The following is a 17075-nucleotide window of genomic DNA, read 5'->3' on the forward strand; positions in this document are numbered from 1 at the left end:
CCACCCTGCCCCCACCCAGCTCCCACCCATCCCCAGCACCTGTATCTGGCTCTCGGGTTCCTCCTGGGCCCTCATCTCTGGGGCATAGGTGTAAGCAGTTCCCGAGGAGAAGAGAGGATGGCTATACAAAGGCAAAGGAGGACTTTACTCCACATATCAGACACTGTTCGAAGTAAATCTGTAACCAGATCCCCAGCTCCAATCATGATTGCGAAAACAGGATCCTGGGTGGAGGTAACGCATTAACTCTGCCTGTAGTGGAGTGGTAAAAGGCCGCCTAAGCCTCTGCCAGGTACACTTTCTGCCTGTACCTGAGCCTGGGGCATGGGCTCTGTTCTTGTCTTCCAAGAGAGGGCCAAAGTAGGAGGTGAGGTGTAAGCAGTCTTCAAAGTTTACCAAGCCCTGGATGAGGAGTAGAAACGGGCACTTACTATGTCACCTGCTGAAGTGGGGCTCCTCCCCACTTATCAATAACAAGTTAATCATTATCATAACTACTCTCATTATTGAGGGATGACTGCATGCCAGGCAACATCTATGCATTGTCATATTTAACCCCAGGTGCTGGGCAGTATTAACCTGTTACAGCTGCGGAAACAGATTAAGAGATGTGATCTGACCAAGGCCGTGCAGGTAACAAGATTTTAGAAAACCATTCCTAAAATTTAGGTTGGCCTGAATTCCCACATTCATACTGTAAATCACATATTAAATATGATAAGGCACTGCCCTCCCCACCACTGCCGCTCACCCCTCAGGGTCCCTGAGGCATACAACAGATGAGCTGCTGGAAAAGAAGCTGCCAAGGCTGGCTCGGCCTTGCTTATCCCTCCCAGGGCAAGGGTTCCCTTCCCCTCCTAGTCAAGACAGGCTACGTCATCTGTGGGACCCAGTGCAAAATAAGAATGCATGGCCCCTGTTCCAAAAGTATTATGAATTTTAAGATAGCAGCAGCAGAGCATTAAACCAAATGTGGGGTCTTTCTAAGCACTGGGCCATGTGTGACTGCATGTCACAGAGCCCCAGAAGCCAGCCCTGGGCCCAGTCTGTCTTTCCTTCCTGGCAGGTACAGCCCGGCCTTGCCATGGGGCTGGAGCTGGCTGAGGGCCTGGGAGGATCCACGTAGCTGAGGCTCTTCAGCTGGTGGGGGCTGGGCCTGAGTTCTCTGGTTCTGCTCCCCTCGGTGCTGCCCCAGTCCCAGCCCCCCTAGGGCCTACCTACTCTGGGTTGCTCTGCCCAGGGCCAGGCCCTGCTCAGAGGGCCCACAGGCAGCACCACTGTTCAGCTGGGCAGCAGCTTCATGCCACAGCCCTGAATCTGTCGACCTGTCCAGCCTTCAGCCTGTTCCTCTGTCTGCCTGTCCTTTCCTCTCCCTTCTGGGCTTCTGTTGCCAGGTCCCCAAAGTTGTCTGACCAGTTCGAGGTTTCAGAGCTTCTCCTCAGCAATTTCCGTCCCACCCTCTCCTCCCCAGCACTCCTCAGGCAGAGCCCCACACCTTCCACTCCCCTGGATACTCAATTCAATCCAAATCATACACAGAGACTAGGTTGCCCATGGTCTCAGATATAGTCACACAAAGGACCCACAACACCCAGACTCAGATGCAGTCTCTCTAAATCACTCCATGTAAACATAGGGCCTCATCATGTGCTCCCAGCTCTTCACCCAAAATCGCCAAACAGCCACTGGCTCAGTGGACTCAGCTGCTCCTTAAGTGCTAACTCCCCTCCTGGTGCCTAGGGGTTCTCTCCTGGGGCAGGGGCAAGGAAGGAGGGGCATCGGGCAGATTCAGAACAGGTGATGAAATGTAGGAAGCTGGGCTGCCGTTCACCTCAGGGAAGCTAGCATGGTCAGGGCATGTCTGGGATATCCTCATTCCTCCAGCGATGACCTTCCCCCACCCCAAAATCTGAATCTCCTCCCAGCGCTACCACTATTCAGCCTGGGACTCGTCCTGAGCCTCTTTTGTTGTCTAAGCCTTGGTATCTGTATGTATCATCTGGGGATTAGAGTGTTCTGTCCACCTCCCACGAGAGAGAGAGACACTCATAAAGGAACCTGCAAGTTGTAAAACCACCTGACTCCAGGTTTTCAGACCCAAGTAGGCCCCAAATAGGGCCCTTTGCTCTATTGCTAAGGGAAAAGCCCCAGGACAGAAGAATTTCTGGACGGAGCAGAACTTAGAGCCAAGATGCTGAATCTAGCCTTTTCCAAGAACTCTGCCCCATCCTGTCCCCGATGGGCATTTAGAGCCCAACTGTGCCAGTTGGGGTCAGATGCAGAGTCTAGAAAGTGAGCAGCCTTTGGGCGTGGACCCAGTGAGACTAGCATTTTGGGAGGGGCACAAATTTGGTTGCAGTAGGTGTGTCCACAAAGTGGCCTGCTTATGGAGGTTTTCATGGTTTTTCTTTCTGTCTCCTGACAGATATGTGGTTTCACCGTTCTCATAACTGGATCCATAGGTCTTTGACTGCTCACTGACATTTTCAACCATGACAGATCCCATTGACCTCTGGGAAACTGTGTGGGTGTGTATTTGGCTCTCTCTAGGAGTGACATCAGCAGAAACATCAATGTCTGTTCTCTCAACCTCCAAGCACCTTTTGCAGACAGAAAGAATGGAAGTCACTGGGTTTTATTTGAGTCCGGAGGGGAAGGCCTCCCCCCTCCTAAAGCTGGAGGACAGAGGGAGAGTGACAGCACAGAAGAGCAAGGCCTCTCTGCCCTGGGGCAGCCTGCAGAAAGGAGTAGGGCAGATCCAGAGCCCCTCCTTCCCCCCTCTTCAGGAGCAGACCACGAAGGGGAAGGAGGAATTGGACTAGAGCTCTGCCCTTGTGACTGGCGCCTCTTCTGAGCAGGGCCCCTGGGGGGCTTCACACAGCAATGCCTGCAGAGCCCCTCGGCCTTGTTGATGGGCTTCATAGATCTGGTCTTCTCCAAACTCCCCCAGGTAGTGCAAACATGTCCTGGAGAGCCTAGAGGAGTCCAGCAGGAGCTTCAGATCTGGCCAGCCCACAGGGGGCAGACTAAAGCTCCAAGGGCCCCATCTCACCCCCACCCTCCTATCATACCTGGTGGGCCAGGGGCCCCCTGTGATCATCACGCTGATGCTTGGCTCCTGCCCATTGCTAAGTCCTGGACCTGTGAGACGTTTTACCTGGTTCACTTCTCGGACTCCATAGCTGGAGGCAGTGGGGGAGGAGAGCAACACAGCATTAGTGAGAGCCTGGCCAGCGGGGAACCTGTCTCCACATGAAGCTGCGCACACTGGGCATTTGCTGAGTTCAGTAGCCAGAGTCTGATCTTCCCTGATGGAAAACTGAGGACCAGAGAGGAAAAGCTCCTGGTCCACAATCACACAATGACCTTGTCCCTGGGCCACCTACCCTTTTACTTGCTCCCAGCTCCAGAGCTCAAAGTTGGTCCCAAACAGACCCCTACCTTGGACCAGAGCCCTAGTGGAATGTGTGTGGAATGTGAGTGGGAGAGTAGGGACCTCCACCCAACAGCCCTGCCCCTGGAGAAAGGAGGTAGGGACCAGATTTTCAACTCACTCCTGCCAGGTCTGGGAGCAGCTCCGGTCCAGGACATCTGTGTATACTGACTCGCTCAGCTCCTGACGCCCTCCAGAGTCCGGGGTATGAAGCTTGGCCTCTGCCTTTGCCAGATGTTTCCACATCTGGAACAAGGAGGGGCTGAAAGCCAGGGCTTCGGGACTGCTCAGTGTGGGGGAGGGGAGGCTAGGAGCCTGGGTCTCTGGGGGAGAATGAGGTGACAAGGGAGCCTTTTGAGCAGAGAGCACCTGTGAGGCAGGCTTCATGACCCTCTCCCAGGTTCCAAAGCTGGACCTGAGCCAGCTGAGGCAGGATCCACTGTCCTAGGATTGGGTAGGTGGATGGGAAATGCTTAGGTGGAAGGTTAGGTCTGGGAACCGGGGCCCCGCCCCCAATTTACACCTGCCTATCAGTGCATGCTATTTTAAACCGCAAGAACAAGGAAAGGAAAAAAAAACATACCCATCTTCAATGACACATGTACTCATAGGCCCCTTCCCTCCCACCGATATACTCAGGCATGCTTGATAGGTTTGTATGTGAACTCAGACACACACATATACTCATGCACCCGGAACACATGCACACATACACCAGTGCCCTCAGTCATGTTTTAGGAAGGAATCCAGACCTGAGGATGGGCCTGGAAAGGGATGAGTCTGAGATAACACGCTGGTGACTCCCTGGAGTCTCAAGGTACTGTGGGGTGTCCCAGATTGTTTGGTCTCTTTGGGCAGACAGATGGGTCAACTGAGGCATGGAGGTTCTGGTGAGGTGAAGATGGCAATATCATGGAAGTCTGAGTCTAGCTGGATGACTTGTGGGTGGGGGTTTGGGGGCTCAAAGGCCAGTGGTGCAATCTGAGGTAGATGGAGGGGTCTGGCTTCAGGAGGCTCCTGGGCAGAACTGCTGGGGGAGAAACTCACCTGGTAGGCTACCACCTTGCAGGCATCACAGCGCAGATGAGCAGGCATATGAGCTGAGTACTTCTCCTCATCGTCCAGCTCTGGGGCAGTGGCTGTGAGTGGGGCCCTGTCCCCGAGGCCTCCTGGGATAGCCCAGGTTCCCAGCAACAGCAGTAGCAGTGGCAGTGACAGCCTCATGGTCTGTGGAGCCAGCTCAGTGAGCATGGGCTGTGGTTGGGATGCAGGTGTACGTGTGTGTGCAGTGGGGGCTGTCCCAGAACTCCTGACCCAGACCAATGGGGAAGTAACACCTCACGCCTCTCATTTTCTCCCTTCCCCCAGGGGATGCCACGTGTGCACCTCCTCTAGTGGGACTGTGGCTGCAGCCACCTCAGCTCCATTTCACAGATATGGAACAATGAGGCAAGGAGAAGGGCTGGGCCTGGCAAGGACACGTGTGGCCTGATACCTCCCACATCCTAGGATCAGGCCACATGGCAGGCACCTTAGCGGAGGAGGTGGTTAGTTACTGTCATCTTTAGTCTACCCCTGAGGAAACATCTCAGAGAGAAGTGACAAATCCAAGGCCACACAGCTAGAGGGGCCATGCTGAAATTGGAACCCAAGCCTGATTGACCCCCAAAGCCCACTGGCCAGTAGCCACCAGGAGGAATAAGGCCATAGGCATGGTTATCAGCCTAGGGCTCCCTCCCTGAGAAGCAAATTCACTGAGGCAGGGACAACTCAGTGTATAAAAGACACACATGATCTCCTTCCCTGAGCCCTAGGGTCCCCTCTCCCCAGGCTGTACCCAGGCATGAAAGGGTATTGACTGTGGGTTCTTAAGGGGCCATGGCAGTAAATCAGACACCTTACACCAGTTGTTCCAGCCATCATAGCTCATTGGGTCAGTGATTTATTGCATACCAGGATAAGGTGAGGGGCCCAGGAGTGGCCTAGGGCCCTCAATGTTATCAGAACCAGCTTCTCTGGCCTCGAGAAGATGTCCAGGATTTTTTGACTCTGTTCTCCCAGTCAGCTTCTGGTTGAAGGCAGTGGGGCAGGGACTCCAAGGGACCTGGACCCCTCAGGGCTCCCCAGGGACCTGGAACTTAAGGAAGGCATCGATCTCCATCCCTAACACTGCTTCTTCTTTCCCAAACTCATCATATCACATATCTGTCCAGCAAGGCCCAGCCACTTCAAGCTCAGAACTACACACAGACTCACAGGCAGAATACCTCCTACCCCATGCATCTCCCTCTGCCCTCAGAGGCTCCTGGAATCTCAGGGAAACGGGAATGCAAGCTTTGGGTCTTATCCTTTCCTATGCTGTGACCAGCCTGCAGAACCAGCACCTCTTGGCATGGTTGCCACAATCTGTTATTAGGGGAGTGGAAGCAGCTGAGGGCTCCAAGTTTCTCTGGCTTGCCCCACACAGGGGCATACTTTCTACTGCCAGCCCAATCTCAAACCCACCCTCCACCCCACCCAGAGGAGTCAAGAGGCTCCTCTGGGACAACAGCTCAGTTCCCCCTGCTCATAAGTCCTTCCTGATGTCTCACTTCATCTGCCCCCCACAGTGGGTGGGAATGGCTGAAGCCCCCACTCCTGGCCCCAGGATGAGCCAGCTCAGCTCTGAGGACTTAGAGGGGCCAAGTCAGAAGCTGGGGTTAAGGGAAGAATGATGGGTGGAGCTCCCAGCTGAGAACTACAGCCATCTCCCCCCAGCACTCCCACCATAAATCCCAGGCTGACCCTCCACAGCCCCTCCCATATTACTTCCCTGCTCCATCTCCACCTGCTGTCCCTACAGCTCCTTTTCTCAGACAGCCTGGCCTGGCTGCACTAGCCACTTCCCCCCACAGCCTCCCAGGCCAAAGCTCAGATCCTCTTCTAAAGAATAAGAGATTTGACAGCCAGAGTCCTTCTCCCTCCATCCTGTCCATGCATTGCTCCGTGTTCAGTGCTCACTAGCCTGCTCCACCTCAGCTGGCTCCACCTCCAGGGAGGGACAGGCAACTCCCTCACTATCTCTGAGGGGAGACCTGACCCCTGCTGCTCCCAATTCCTGCTGCCCCTAGGGAACCCCAACATCCCCTCAGGTCAGCTCCTGGGGACAAGTCCTGAGACATCTCACTTTTACACACACACACACACTGGGAATGCTTGGGAAAGGGGTATACAATTTTGTGGGGAAGGCAGTAGGCAGCCACTTCCTGAGCTCCAGCTCCATCAGCCCTGATGCATTCTCTGAAGGTAACTCCTGTTCTGAAGACTGGCTAAGATGGGTAAAAGTAAAAGGTGACAGAAGGAAAGAAGGGCAGGGGACCGGATGCCAGAACCTTCAAGGCCATTAACAGGCCCCAACACTATGGGGATCAGGCCCTGAGGCCTCACACCGGGAACAAGGAGCCCTTGCAGGGCTGGGTAGAACCCGAGCTTGTGGGTGGAGCACAGAGGAGCAGAGGAGGTGCGGGGCTGGGGGTCCCACTCACAGGCAAGTAATACATCCCATCCAAGGGCCCCGCCTCAGAGGCCCAGGGGAGCTGGGTGCCGCTGAAGGCCGGCGGGCCCGGGGATGGAGGCAGTGAGAGGCCAGGGATAGGCCCATAGGCGGGCGGGAAGAGGCTGGGGCCCAGGGCCAGCGAGGTGTAGACACGTCGGGGTGGCCCCGGGGGCGAGGGCGGCAGCAACACCTCCACGTACTGCCCGCTTTCGGGGTCGAAGAGCAGCCTTAGCCGAGGCTGCCGCGGCGCCTCCACGAAGTAGCAGCGGCCGCTCTCGGGGTCCACCAGGACCTTGCCCAGGTGCGCGGCCCCGGGCGGCCTGCGCGCCCCCTGGGAGGGGCCTTCTGGGGACCGGTCCATTGGAGGCGCTGAAGCAGCCCGGGGCTGGGGCGGGGCGGTTCTGCCCTCCAACGCCTGGGACTCCCGCGGGAGAGTCGACTGGACTGCAGTCGCAGGCTCGGGGGCTGATGGGGGCGTCTCCAACTTGGGTGCTACCCCAGGACTCGAGCTAGGGTGCTCCTGAGGGGAGCTGGGGCGGGGTGATCCAGGTGGTTGGGCACCTGCGGGCCCTATGGGTGACAGCTGGGGTAAGGTGCGAGCGCCACCTAGAGGGCTGGTCCGACCCTCGCCGTCGGGGACAAGGCGCTGGGCCTCTGCAACCCTGTTCTCTCCTCCAAGACCGCGCACCAGGACTCCCCGGGTTCCCTCCGGCTGGCGGCCCAAGGCCAGGGCACCAGGCAGGCGGATCTCAGTGCGCGCGAAGGGTTTCGCCGTGCTGTTCTCCGCCCTCCTCCGCAGAACCCCGTTAGGCTGCGAAGCATCCCGGGGGACTGTTTTGGAGGATGGCTCTGGGGGCTCGTAGGGGTGCGACACGACGGGCAGAAAGTCCTTGAGATAAACAGAAGTGTAGTGAGCCGGGGCGGGGGTCCCCAGCGCCTGGAGCTCTAGCGTCTCAGACGCGCCACCCTCCTCCCGGCGGGAGTCCGCAAGAGGCGCAGGCCCTGAGCCTGGGGTTCCAGCAAGGAAGCTCGGCGCGTAGGTGGTCTTCACCATCTTGCGCACGTCGCGGGGCCGCGGAATAGCCACGCGCAGGCGTCCTGGGGCCGCTTCTCCAGGGCCTATGGCTTCCGGTAGCGCACCGACATCCACTGGGTCCACGAGGCGACTGAGGGGCAGCTCGGGTGCAACTACACCTGGCGACGGCTGACTGCTTCGGAAGGTAAGATCCGGCATCTCCCGCGTAGACCGACTCTGCGCCTCTGTTAGCTCTGGATCCCGGGGCGCAGATGGCGTAGGCTGCACCAGCTTCTCCTGGCCTAGGCCATTCGGAGCTTCTCGCGTAGAGACTATCGATGAGCCCGGTATGGTGGGATCCCACGTCTCTTGGGGCGATGGGCTCCACGTCTCAATAGGACGATTTGGCGCCTCCCAAGAAGACAAGGCCAGAGGGGATGGGCTCCTACTCCCCTGTACTGTATCCCCGACTACCGGATGCGGAACCTTCCACAGGGAAGGAGCTTCGGGGGATGGGCTTCTTGCCTTGGCAACACCCAGATTCCACTGAGAAAGGGTCGGAGGGGAAGGGCTTCTTCTGCTGACAGTTTCCTCGACGGAGGGCTCCTGATTTTCCCACGCGGAGGATGCCTCGGGGAACGACGGGCTACTCACCCTCGGAATCGCTCGATTCCTCGGTGGCAGGTTCTGGGGGGACGGGCAGTGAAAACCTCGCACGGTCCCATTTGGAGCCTGCCACGGCGGGGACGGGCTCCTTGGCCTTACGGCCTTACTCAGAGCTTCCCAGGAGTCCCTGGACTCGAAAGGCGGACTCTGTGGCCTCAGGATGGTTTGACCCGGGGTTTCTCCCGGGAACCTAGTCTTGAGTTCCTGGTTGTGCGCCTCCTGGATCTTCTCCCCGGACTGCAGAAAGATGCTGGAACTAACCGGACCCAGCGGCTCTGTCCCGGGCTTGGGCTTGTCGCGCCGAATCGCGCGTTCGCGGAGGCTGGGCCACGGTCGTGGGGCTCTAGGGGGGGCTGGACTATAGTGCACACGAGGTGGCCGAGACCTGGCATCTTCCTGGACCATTCGGGTGCTGAGAGCTGTTTTCCGGGTCTCAGGCTCTGGCCGCTCCGTGAGCTCGGAGGTGACTCTGCTTGGGGCAGGGGCAGCCGGGCTCAGTTTTCTGGCCAGAACCGTCTGCACGAGGCCTGCGGCGGCCTGCAGTCGTCCCAGAGACTCATCCAGGGAGCCGGTGCGCAGTAGCAGTCGGGGGCGCGGCGCACCGGCCTCCCGTGGGGGACTCCGGTGCCGGGGGCGCAGCTGGATCTGACGCTTGGGCACCGTCCGGGGCCTGGCGGGCGCTGCACGCTCCTCCAGTGCCACCTCCACGCACTCGAACTGCGCTGGACTCGGACCACGGGGTCGCAGCTCCAGGTAAGTGGCCCACCGGGAGCCACCATCGGTGGCCTGAGGCTGCGGTGCGGTGGGGGCGGGAGACGCGGGCCTAGGCGGAGAGAGGCTACGGAAAGTCCGCGCGGTGAGCTGTTGCACCTCGCTATCCGCCGAGTCGGAGGGGCTGAACAGGGCCCCGGCGCCGAAGATGACTTCCATCTCCCCCGACGGCAGCATGCGCAGCTGGGGCTGGGGTGGGCTCGAGCCCGGGCCTCGCGGGAAACCCGAGCCGGGCCGGAGCTGCTGGCGGCTATTCTGGGCGCTGACGGACAGGCAAGGCTGTGTGCCCGCCCCCAGCGCAGAGGCCACCCGGGGCCAATTTGCCCGGCCCTCTACGACCGGCCCAATGTCTGGGGGCTCTGGAGAACCCAGAGCTGTATGGTAGGAGCCTGACGAACCGGAGGAGTCCTGGCGCTGCGCGGGGGCCACGGGCAGCTGACCTGAGAGCGCGGGTAGGGCTGGTGGAGCGAGTGTGGTCAGCATGGTGGGGCCGGACGCCGCGCACTACCTCCCTCGCATTCGCCTCCGCTGGTGCCGCGGACGCCCGCACTGTCCCCGCCCCTCCCGCGGATGCCGTGGGATCACCGCTCCTTAAAGCGGCCGCGTCTACTCCCGAGCCAGCGGCGTCGCCGGGAGAGACCTGGGTCCTGGGCCTCACCCTCCCAAGCCCCTTCTCTGAAGCGGGCTGGAGAACCTGGGGTACTCAAGACTTTGGCTGACAGGAAGGTGAGGGAAAGGCAGGTGTCCAACTTGGAGCCAGGAGCTAGGCCCACCCAACTCTTCTCATCACGGGTGAGGAAACTAAAGCTGCGTGGGGACCTGCCTGAGGTCAAGCACTATAGCATGTGGATCAGAGCAAGCTGGGGAATCAGACCTCCGGGCCAGGGAACTCAGGTCTTGCTAGCAATTTCATTTCCTTTTCAGCCTTCAGCACCTTTCCTTTTCCACCACAGCAGGGTACTCCTCCTCCCTGGCCCTGTCATCCCATCCCAGCTGGAGCTCATGAGAGTGCACCCATTTTTCTAAACCCATCCCTCCACAATGTTTGATAAAGCAGCATAGCTTGGAGGACACCCTCCCCACCCACTCACTGCCCCCCCCCCCGGGCTCCAAAGTTGTGCTGGGGCCTCAGGAAGGTGCTGTCCCTGGCTGGACCTGTCTCCTTCGACAGGAACCTATTAGAAGGGGCTGCAGTGGACAGCTCTTTTACAGGCTGCCTTGGCAACCAGAACAAGCCCTGGATGCTGATGTGAGGTCTTTTAGGAACCTTTGGGTAGCTGTAGTCCCCTCTTGCAAGGCCCTCTGAAGCAGGAATAGCCCTGTGCTGCCTCAGCCACTCAAAGGGCCCTCATTCCAGCCCCCACCATCTATTAACCCTGGGGACAGGCACTGGTGCAGAAGCAGTCACCACCTGTCATTGTCCTGGGACAATGACAATGGGTATCGTTTGCCCTTACACTTCTGATTTCAAGGTCCTGCTATGACTCAGGACCCAGCTGGTCTTGGAACAAGAGCTCAGGCCCCTCCTGTGCACTCACCTTCACACTGACCCAGGGAAGGCTAGACTTAACAAATCTGACTCAGCCTCCTGAGTGTGTCCCCATGATCACCTAGCCATCAGTGATGACTTCTGAGAGGATGAAGCCTGTGCATCACATCTAGCCCTAATGTGCAACTTCAGTAAATCATAGCCCCACTGTTTTTCCACCTTAAAAAGACATAGCATTGTCCTTTTCCCTTCCTCCCACTGTGATAACTGATGAGCTTATGTTTGCAGGGAAGAGGGTGCACATGTGACTCACAGGTGTAACATTCTTGCTTTGTGATGGAAACTGATTTCCTGAATTTGTTGTGGTCCTAGAACCGTCTTTGAAAAAGGCCTCTCGCGCTCTCTCTCTCTCACACACACACACACACACACACACACAAACACACTCACTCACGCGCGCTCGGCTGTTTATATAGGCAGGGATTAAATACTGAGTAAGAAGGGACAGTGCCTACTTGACAGTGCCTCCCCTAAGCTGCAACCCTGTACCCACATTACTACCCGAGAGAGGGAGGGAAGTAGCAGGGGCTGGAGACTTGAGCAGCATCCTCTTCCAAGCCCAGAAGTGGCTTGGCAGGTTGTGGTCCAAGGTCTGCCCCCCACCCAGGCCCTGGTAACTTGATTCTCACTTCGGTCACCAAGACCCAGGAAGCAGGTGGGGAGGAAGTAAGGAGAGTGCCTTCTACTTCTTACCCTGCCCCTTCCTTAGGAGTCAGGCCACTGGTGAGGCCTGAGGGGGTACCCACAGGGATAGGAAGGATCGGGATGGGGACCCCCCCACAGCAGAGAACGCAGAGGTCGGGCATTGCAGCCATAGAACAGAAAGGCAACAACCATTTTATTTTTCCCTGGTACGCTGGTGGCTCCGGGCCTGATGCTTCCCTGAGGCTTTCTTATGCTTCTGGTCCAGCACCTGGGCCATGTAGTTCTCCTGTTGCTTCTGGATCCGGAAGTCAGACATGTGATTCCTGCAACGGAGCCGGCTGGGCGTGGGCTGGGGACAGCCCATGGTAGGGGCCAGAGGTCTGGCTCCCCACTTCCATCAGCAACCCACATCCTGGCCCGTACCCCTCACCTGAAGATCTGTTTCTGTTGGCTGATAACTTGCTGCAATTCCTTAATCTCATTCTCTTTGCCATTAAGTATATCTTCTTGCTTTATAATGTGAGACTCAATTTCTGTGGGGGAAAGAGGTAGGGAGGAGGTGTTTCCATCCCACGGGCTCCTTCCTGAATTAAGGCATTCCCCCTCATGGGTCTTTTCAAAACTTGGTTCCCCCCACCCAGGGGTTCTCCATGAGTAGTTGCTAATAAGAAAGAGTTTATTAAAAAAAGAATGAGTTTATTATGGAGTCTTGATGTGGTGGTGAGGCCACAGTGTCTAATGAATGTGTCAGTGACTTCACAACTCTATTCTGGACTAGGTGACTCACATGAGGGCAGGCCAAGGCCCTTGGCAAGACGTGGGCAGCCCTATCCAGAAGCAGGAGGATGAATGGCTCTTGGCCTCAACTCCTGCAGATCTTTATAGATATCACCTCTTGGGAGAGACCCTTTCTATTCTAAAATTCCAATACTTCCTATACTTCCCAATAGTTCCTATCCCATTTCCCTGCTTCATTTTCCTCCTTGGCACTTATACCTAACATATATTCATTTGTCTTCTCTACTAGGATGTAAGGACAGGATTTTTGTTTTATTCACTGTTTTAACCTTAGGGCATAAAATAGTACCTGGCATATAGTAGGTGCACAATAAATTTATTTGTAAAATGAATGAACAGGATGTCCCCTGGGGGATTTAGGACTTAGAAACATCACCTAGTCAGTCATATCAATCCAACCAGACCTACTGAGGGCCAACTGGATGCCCAGCCCTGTGTAGGGTCCCTGCCCGCAAGGAGTCAGCTCCTGAAAGGAGAGTTAAGACTCAGGAACTGATGAGAGAACAGAGCAAGGTGACGTTTCAATGAAGTTAATATTGGTGAGAAAGTATTACCACTTTGGGCAAGTTGCCTCCTTTTTCAGACCCGTTTCCTCATCTGTAAGATGGGGACAGAGACAGCCCCTATTCCACAAGGCGGTGGGGAGGACCTAGAGAGATAGATTAGTGATGGCAAAACTTATCCCCTAGATTTGTAATAGATATGTATGATATTGGGGGGAAATGGGGCGGCGGATCGGGGGAGGTGGGTTGTCACTTTGAGGGGTAAAAAGTATAACTATTGCACTGTGTTGTACAGCTGAAACTAATTCTAAAAAATGTGTATTTCATAATAAAAAATAATTTAATAAAAAAACAAAAAAACTTATCCCCTAATTAAGTGCTCATTAGATCCCAGGATGATTTTTGTGACTTGGGTCAGAATCCAAGGAGGCTGTAGGAATCTGGGGTGCTTCATTTACATAACTGTCCCTCAGGGAGCCATGGAAAATTGTGACCCTCACAGAAAGAAAATCCTGTTGCCTTTAAAGGTTGAACAAAGATGAACTAGAATATCAGCTCTGAAATTGCAAAAATGCTGGAGCATTTAAGGTTTCAGAAGAGACAGTCTGATATAAAGTTAAGACACAGCATGAAAAAGAGGAGACACATGTGAAGGAAGAGAAGGAAAACATGAGCTCACTGGGTCATAGGACTAGGACTATCAAAATTCCTTCCCCAGGTCACCCAGCAGTCCAGACTAATTGTTGTGAAGTTCTCTTGGGAAAAAACATCAGAAATTTGTAGGAATCTTTTAAAATAAATGAGAGATAAAGTTAAAATAAATGGCGACTGATGAGAGAATGGTTAGAAAGCCCCTTGAAAAAATTAAGGAACTTTGTATATAAAACCAAGCTGAAACCACACAAGGGGAGGTGGCAGGGGAACGCTAGGGGAAGGTTCAGGTCATCAGATTTGCTCAGGTGAGGGTTTGTGCCCTACTGAAGGGGTTCAGGACATTTTGGGGGGAGGCAGCCAGGCTCTGTCCCCATGACTTACACACACCTTCCACAGGCAGACGCAGAGCCCTGTGGCATTAGCTGATCTCCAGGAAATGCCCTAAAGTAAGAATGTTTTTTCCTAGCACCACCAGGAAAGAGCCCTAGGTTCCTTTTAGGGAAGTGGGGGGAATGTCCAGAGAGAAACAAAGGACAAGGGACCAGCATTCTTGGGTAAGGAGGAAGTGACTGCTTGTTGGGTCCCAGTAGGCCCCCATGGGAGCTCTTGTTCAAACAACCATGAGGCCTGTCAACCATCTGGACAGATCAAGATGGCAGCCTGCTGGCAACTTACCAGTGAGAGTACTCAGCAAGGGAGAGAGAAGACTAGGTCGTGGGGCAGAGGGTGCCCAAGGCTTGGGGGGTATCAGGAAAGACCCTGAACCTCTTTTGGGCTTGAGCTCTGGGCTCTGGCCTACTCCAAATCTGCAGCAGTGAATGAAGCAGATGTTGCACATGGAATTCATAGCCACTTCTTAAACTAAGTATGGGGAGTTTAGAATTTGGGGGAAATTAAAGGGGTTCCTGAGGTCTAGGGACACTGGGTAGCTGACTGAAAGTGCCCCGCAACTCACAGCACCAACTGAGACAACAAGTGGCCACAGCAGTCTGCATGGAGCCGAGTTGAAAATTATTGGCCCACAGACATATTTTACTTGGCCCATATAATAATTTTTTAATTTTTAAATCAGTTGCTAATACTAAAAAGTCATAAAAGCTTCCATTAAAACCTGGCTTCCAGTTTCTTTTTTAAAGGTCTGACAATAGGGGAGCCCCGTTCCCACAGCAGAGTCACTAAGCCCTTGAGAGGGGGCATGGCTCTCCACATCACCACTGTCCCCACTCTTCCCTATTAGATCCCACATCTTGAGACTAAGGGTCAACTCCCAAATAGGACTGTGCTTGCCATGTTGTTTCTCTTGTAACAGAGTTATGAGTAAAGCACACTATTTCTAACATCCATCAAAAGTGGGAAAACAAAAGGTGGACTGAGAAGGTTGTATGTTTCAAGAAAAATGGGAGCGAGCCCGTTTCTTTATGGCCATGAAGAATATTGTACACCAACTGCTTCCCTTATTTCCGTGGCCTGCCTGGTCCCTGAAGGCCTTTGCGAAGGTGTGGCCCGCCTGGACCAGCCTGTATCCTCAGCCGGGGACAGAAGTTGGGGTGAAACCCTGCCCTGCACATGGGCACTGGGCTGTTAGGGAAGAACCCATGTATGTAAGCATGGGAAGGAACGCGGATCTCCCGCCTACCATTGCACTTGGTGATGAGCTGATCCTTCTTGCTGGATTCTTGCAGGGCTCTGCTCTTGACAGTGGAGAGCCTGGGTGGAAAAGATAAGAGTGGGCAACTGACAGGCAGACAGGACCCCCCCAACCCTTCCCTCCCTACCAAGGCTTACTCACGCCTTTTCAAAGGCCAGCTTCTCTTTCTCCAGCTGTTTGGACAGCACCTCCACCTCTCCAAGGGCAAACTGCAATTTTTCCTCTTCCTTGGCCAGGAGGACCTTGGTCTTAGCATGAGCAGCTTTCTCTTCCTGCAGGAGCAGCAGCAGTGACCTCATTACCCCAAGCTAGCTTGGGTTTCCTGGGCTCCCTTAACCAGCCCCCTTGCTCAGAGGGCCACACAGAAGCCAGGGCACAGGAAGATTCTGTCCTCACTACTGGGGCTGGAGGCTCTCAGAGGCCAATACTGAAGGACTCTACTCAACCACAGGGATGCTGGGAAATAGGGTAAGATTAGGAGCCTGTAAGGCCATTACTTACCACCAGCTGCTTCTCCACTTCCTGGAACTCTTCTTTACTGACAAAATTTTCATCCTGAAGAATCATCTGTAACAGAGCCTAGCTCAGGGAGGGTCTGGGACTGGGGTGGAAAGGGTGTCCTCTAGGGACCAGGAGCAAGGGTGGATAATGGGATGATGCTCGGGGCACCTAGGATAAGACTGGGGCCCAAGGAAGGGAGATTTCGGTTTCACAAGACTCAATGAGGCTCAACTCTAGGTCCTGCCCTCAAGGAGCAACCAGTCTCATGGAGGAGATTGCCCATGGTCAGCACTTCTAACACGGTGTGTGCTATGATGGAGAAGCACAAAGTGATGTCCAGAGGGGCCCCCTGATCCAGCCTGGGGAAGGCTCAGAACTGCTTCTGAAGACGGGACATTAGATCCTACCTGAGACCTGACTGCCAAATAGGGGTGGGCCAGAAATGGGGTGGAGAGAAAAGTGTTGCAGACCGTGAGAAAAAATCCAGAGATGGAGCCTGCCTCTTAAAGTAGCGAAGAGGTAGAGCTGGGTACCTTCAGGAAATTGCAGGTAACTTAGTGCCTAGAGCTGCATACAGCTATTAGAGTGAGAAAGAGATGGAGGTATCTCCTGGCCTTCTAATGAAGATAGAAAACAAAACCAGAAAAACCATGAACTTCACCTGGACAGGATTTTACCATGCCTGTCCAGATAATCTGTGGCTTCACTGCTTTGCACTGGGGTTTGATTGAGAAAGCAGAAAGCAAAAGCAAAGGGACATAAAGGGGTCAGAAGCCCTTAAGTTATGGTGTGCAAAGGCAAAATCTGTGCTTACTGCACACTCAGCACAGCACTGCGTTAGGCACTGGGGAGGGAATGTCCATAATAGAAAAGATGTTATAGTTTCTCTGCGAGCACGCGAGGGCCTTGGAAAGTCAATGAACTCATCTCCAACTAGAAATGGGGAAACTGAGGCTCAGTGAATAGATGGGGGTATATCTACCAAGCCCTGCACAACCAGGCATTGTAGAGAACAATTTGATTTTGATTAAAATTCCCTAGTAAATATTCATGAGACCCTGCCCCCTTCTGGCTCCACCTCCAGCCATAACACAACGGGGCCCCGCCTCCTTCCGATTACTCCATTGGCAATGTGCTCTCGGCACGCCCCGACCCCACCATTTAAACGTCCAGTTCGGGCTTTCCCCCAGCTCTTCTGGCTGCGTACCACGTTCCTCAGCTGGTGGATCAGGTCCTCCTGAGACTCAATCACGTCCCGCAGTTGATCGAAGGCGAGACACACCGACCCTGACCCTCCCTGCGACCACCCGACGGGCGTCGCCATCTTTCGCTCCCGCCAGCTTGTTGGAAATGGCTG

The 17075-nt window shown here is 55.1% G+C and overlaps 4 protein-coding genes across 7 annotated transcripts in view; all 4 read right to left on the reverse strand.

Annotated features, from left to right (window-relative positions):
* The window catches only part of SLC23A1 (solute carrier family 23 member 1), a 12137-nt gene extending 11746 nt beyond the window's left edge, over positions 1-391 (reverse strand). For 2 of the 4 annotated variants that reach the window (XM_019662169.1, XM_019662158.1), the window contains exons 1-2: positions 312-389; positions 40-121 (exon numbers count right to left, since the gene is read on the reverse strand). In XM_019662169.1, the coding sequence (XP_019517714.1) occupies positions 40-75 (36 nt within the window). In that variant the 5' untranslated portion in view covers positions 76-121; positions 312-389. Of the gene's footprint in view, positions 1-39; positions 122-311 lie in introns of all 4 variants that reach the window. The other 2 variants (XM_019662174.1, XM_019662153.1) reach the window with 2 other exon arrangements.
* A 2225-nt stretch (positions 392-2616) lies between these two features.
* MZB1 (marginal zone B and B1 cell specific protein) lies at positions 2617-4715 on the reverse strand. Its single transcript, XM_019662244.1, has 4 exons — positions 4481-4715; positions 3555-3679; positions 3072-3182; positions 2617-2975 (listed from the first exon to the last, which is right to left on the reverse strand). Exons 1-4 carry the CDS (start codon positions 4682-4684, stop codon positions 2819-2821), a joined length of 597 nt encoding a protein of 198 aa, XP_019517789.1. The 5' UTR covers positions 4685-4715; the 3' UTR covers positions 2617-2818.
* Positions 4716-4863: 148 nt separating this feature from the next.
* PROB1 (proline rich basic protein 1) lies at positions 4864-9943 on the reverse strand. The gene has a single exon (XM_019661968.1). It carries the CDS (start codon positions 9901-9903, stop codon positions 6856-6858), a length of 3048 nt encoding a protein of 1015 aa, XP_019517513.1. The 5' UTR covers positions 9904-9943; the 3' UTR covers positions 4864-6855.
* A 1834-nt stretch (positions 9944-11777) lies between these two features.
* SPATA24 (spermatogenesis associated 24) lies at positions 11778-17075 on the reverse strand. The gene is made up of 6 exons (XM_019662234.1): positions 16926-17075; positions 15719-15784; positions 15359-15489; positions 15206-15276; positions 12045-12147; positions 11778-11937 (listed from the first exon to the last, which is right to left on the reverse strand). Exons 1-6 carry the CDS (start codon positions 17040-17042, stop codon positions 11808-11810), a joined length of 618 nt encoding a protein of 205 aa, XP_019517779.1. The 5' UTR covers positions 17043-17075; the 3' UTR covers positions 11778-11807.

Source organism: Hipposideros armiger, unplaced genomic scaffold (genome assembly GCF_001890085.2).
Source record: "Hipposideros armiger isolate ML-2016 unplaced genomic scaffold, ASM189008v1 scaffold_11, whole genome shotgun sequence".
Taxonomy (NCBI): domain Eukaryota; kingdom Metazoa; phylum Chordata; class Mammalia; order Chiroptera; family Hipposideridae; genus Hipposideros; species Hipposideros armiger.